We start from the raw sequence: 3,879 nt of genomic DNA on the forward strand, positions 1-3,879 counted from the left end.
TATTAAAATATTTTCTAATGATTTAGGTTACTAAAACGAAATAAACATTATTAAACCATATAACTTAACATATTTATTAGACTATATATCTACATTTAACGTTTATAATTTTTTTATTAAAATAAATTAAATATAAATTGTTTTATAATGATGTGATATCATAAGTGAATAAATAATATCCTTTTAATGTATGATAAGAAATTTCAGTTTATTTGAAATGAGCTTCATTGTGTAACTTCATTTTAGAGATTTGTTTTTTCAATAAGTTTCATTTTACTTTAAATATGTTATATTTTGTGACTTTATTTTATGATTTTTTAAATAAAATTTTAATCAAATATACACAACTGTTACCGTTGAATTTATTTATTTATTTTAAGTTTCAGAGTAGCTCTTGTGACCCACTTGATGTGAGTAATAACTGCTGCAGAATTACTGGCAGTGGTTCACCATTTTTGTTTGTTTCTCCTTTTCCACCTTTTTTCCATCTTTGCACTGCACAATGCTCCTTGTTCATTGCCCGGGCCTTCCCTGCAGAATCCCTGCTACAATCTTATTACATACATACTCATAAACTACAACCACACTGATACGCTTCAGTTTCCCTTGATGCCCTTTGTTTTGATGACTTTTACCTACCCTCATTGCTTTCCCTTTCCTTCTTTGTGTCTCTGAGAAACCAACTCAATAACTTTACCACCACCATTTCTCTTTCTTTTCCTTATCTGCCTCTAACAAAGGGTCTTGTCCCTTTCCCACTACCCTAAGACCTCTCATTTTCTACACTTACTGCATCACCATGCAACCAACCTGGGTGCTCCCTGCTTCTCTGTTCATCACTGTCTGAAATATAATAAAGATCACATTTTGACCAAGGAGGTCTTGCTTTTCCAGCTGTCAAGGTGAAGGGTTATGATATCTTACTTTTCATCCTCATTGGGTTTGTTTTGTTTATTTTTTTTATTAAAGTGGACCCTTTCGAATGTGGTGTGAGATTGTGAATGTGAAGCTATGAAGAAATAGTAATGGATTGTGGTGAGGGTTGTAAAAATAGAGTCTTTTCTTTGAATGTTCAGTGAATCGATGTAATTTAATCCGATTAAAGGGGGAAATGGGTGCTACGAACTCAAAAGCAGAAAAGAATGAAGCTTTGAGTTTGTGCAGGGAAAGAAAGCGGTTCATCAAGGTGGCTATCGATTCAAGATATGCTTTAGCAGCTGCACATGTTTCGTACATTCAATCTCTTCGAAATGTTGGCATTTCTCTCCGCAGGTATGCTGAGGCTGAGGTAGTGGCAGAGTCATCTCTGTCTGTATCTGACAAAACCCCTTCTCAAACTAGTTACCCTTCTCCATCACCTTCACATGTTGCTGAGGTTGAAGTTTCGGAGTCACCTTTGCACAATGATAGTCCTCTTTCCCCGCCTGTGGCCACCACTCTTAGTTACATGAGGTCGGGGGGTAATGCTGCTGTTACTGTTACAGTCAATGCATGTGGAAACATCAATTATTTGGATGATGAATCCACTGTGGTTCCAATGCCTCCACCTCCACCACCTCCTCCTGAGTCAGGTGCGTCTTGGGATTTCTTTGATCCTGGGGAGGATAGTGAGAGCTTCAGGTTTGCAGTGCATTGCAGTGACTCCAGAGAGTGTAGGGATGAAGAAAATAGAGATCAGTGGTTGCATGTCGGTTCAGATGGGCATTGCATGATGCAACCTAACCTTGATGAGAAGTTTGGAAAGTTCAGCAGTGATGCAATGGGAAATGAGGGTGGAAATTCTTATGCTCCCTACCTTGATCATTCAATTGTTTCAAGAGGAGTGGAAGGGGGCAAACAAAAGGTTCATGGAGAAGTGAGAGAGATAGAGTTGCCGAGTGATGCAGGTGAAGTAAGCCGAACTGTTGCAGACAAGGGTGCTGGTGGAAGATCCAGTTCAAAGAAGGAGAAGAACATGGCTGGAAAAAATGTGTCCGCGGAAAGAGAGGATCCTTCAGAGTTCATCACCCACAGAGCTAAAGATTTTCTCTCCAGCATAAAGGATATAGAGCATCGGTTCATTCGAGCTTCTGAATCTGGTAGGGAGGTCTTGAGGTTATTAGAAGCAAACAAAATCATGGTGGGGTATTCTGAAGCAAAAGGTAATTCCTTGGTATCATGTGAACTTTTTATCTAGTAGTGCAAACTGATTAGTCTTCTTTATTATTACTAATCTTCTGCTGTCTCTTCTGATAGTGAAATCCTCTACCATGGATATGCTGTCAGCTTTCCAGCCTGTTTGTTGCGGGGGAAAGGCTTCACCTGTTTTCCAGGGTAAGTTGCTTTGATTCTGTAATTAGACACTGATTAGTAACTAATCTAGTCTTAAATATCACATCCTTCATGATTTAGGTTTTGTTAATCATTCTTTGAATTAAGTTTGTTGCTCTCTTGATGATTTCTACATGCTTGATTAGCTCTTGTTAAATTCTCCATTTCCCGTAACAAATGAAATGACACTATTCTGGACATGTCACAAACTGTTATATTCTCAACTTTCTGAATGTTTTAAATTGGTTGATGAATATGGTTTCTTAGTTCTTACATCTTGGATTAAGGTAATTTGTGTATGAAACAACCTGCAAGAATCCCTTTGAATTCATGAGGTATAAATTTTTTCAACAAATAAATAATGGTTAGCAAGCAGTGTTGTAAAGGTAAGCCATGTTGACATAAGATTTTACCGTGTAATGAATTTGGAAATAAAGAGGCATGCGGCATTGTTTTGTATTTGATGCAATGCAATGCAATCTATCTGTAAGTTCAGTATTTCTCAAATTTTTTCTTGGCTAGTTTTTACTCTTTAACTACGAGGTCACTGTTTCTGTTGTATGTCAAAGTTTGATTATTGAAAGATGAATTTTTAGGATTGAATAATTTATATCTTTTTTTTCTTTTTCTTCTGCAGAACCTGCCCAAAAAATTATAAGTTGGAAAAGGACAGCATCTTCTCGGTCATCCTCATCTAAGAATGCTTTGGCTGCAAAAACAAAGGAAGATGTTGATGATAGTGGAAGTGACTTTGTTGAAGAAGTCTGCATGATTGCTGGAAGCCATTCATCCACCCTTGACAGACTATATGCATGGGAGCGAAAGCTCTATGATGAAGTAAAGGTATTACAAGTAGCATAGAAATGAAGAGTAAAGAGACTATGGTGAAAACAATTAAAGTATGAAAATTAAAGTGTGACATAAATGGATAAACCTGACGCTGCCTGATGTATGAGTATGCTAATTTACATATTAAGAATTGGTATCTAATATCTTCAAAATATCCAGTGAGTGAGTCGATTACATCTGAGTTCCTTGAACATTTATGCCTATAGAAGTTTCCACATTGAAATCATAACATGTGGTTATCTTGAGATGCTGGTTATAAAATGAAAGGGTGTAAGACATGAAAAATTATGATTCCATGCCTATCCTACTTATCGTATTCGAAAATGCATAAGCAACATCATGTTAATTTGTTGTGCTATTCTGATTTCAGGGCTAATTTTGTATCTATCTTATATGGTGTTGTAGGGAACTCTTGATACTAGACAAGTTGTGTCAAGATTTTCTTTTCATTCATTATGGGAATCTGGTGTAGAAAATGAAAACAAAAAAGCGTTGTTAAACTATGGTTGAAAAAATTTACTGCATTCTCTATTGTCAATAGTACCTCACTACTTCAACTCAAACTCTCGAATGGGTTCATGCAATTTGTCAACAATAATCAAACAAGTGATGCCAGTAAATTACTTAAACCGTTTGACACATAAATAACTGATACTTAAGGGAAAGAAAGACTTTGGAAATCGAAAATACTAGCCAAAATACGCCTTTAAGAAAGACTTT

The 3,879-nt window shown here is 36.3% G+C and overlaps 1 protein-coding gene across 1 annotated transcript; it reads left to right on the forward strand.

Moving 5' to 3' along the window:
- The first annotated feature begins 422 nt into the window (after window positions 1-422).
- Window positions 423-3,839, forward strand: LOC148193127 (uncharacterized). Its single transcript, XM_088098287.1, has 3 exons — window positions 423-2,141; window positions 2,236-2,313; window positions 2,948-3,839. The coding sequence occupies exons 1-3, from the start codon at window positions 1,112-1,114 to the stop codon at window positions 3,169-3,171; spliced, it is 1,332 nt and encodes a 443-aa protein (XP_087954413.1). The 5' UTR covers window positions 423-1,111; the 3' UTR covers window positions 3,172-3,839.
- Window positions 3,840-3,879: the final 40 nt, after the last annotated feature.

Source organism: Vigna umbellata, chromosome 9 (assembly GCF_029865625.1).
Source record: "Vigna umbellata cultivar VRB3 chromosome 9, Vumbellata_1.0, whole genome shotgun sequence".
Classification (NCBI taxonomy): domain Eukaryota; kingdom Viridiplantae; phylum Streptophyta; class Magnoliopsida; order Fabales; family Fabaceae; genus Vigna; species Vigna umbellata.

What these genes read in the sequence shown, in the direction of transcription:
- LOC148193127 (XM_088098287.1), top strand. Translation starts at nt 1,112, where the DNA reads ATGGGTGCTACGAACTCAAAAGCAGAAAAGAATGAAGCTTTGAGTTTG. An exon ending in GGGGTATTCTGAAGCAAAAG is followed by an intron (nt 2,142 to 2,235) that starts GTAATTCCTTGG and finishes CTCTTCTGATAG; the next exon opens with TGAAATCCTCTACCATGGAT. An exon ending in GGCTTCACCTGTTTTCCAGG is followed by an intron (nt 2,314 to 2,947) that starts GTAAGTTGCTTT and finishes TTTCTTCTGCAG; the next exon opens with AACCTGCCCAAAAAATTATA.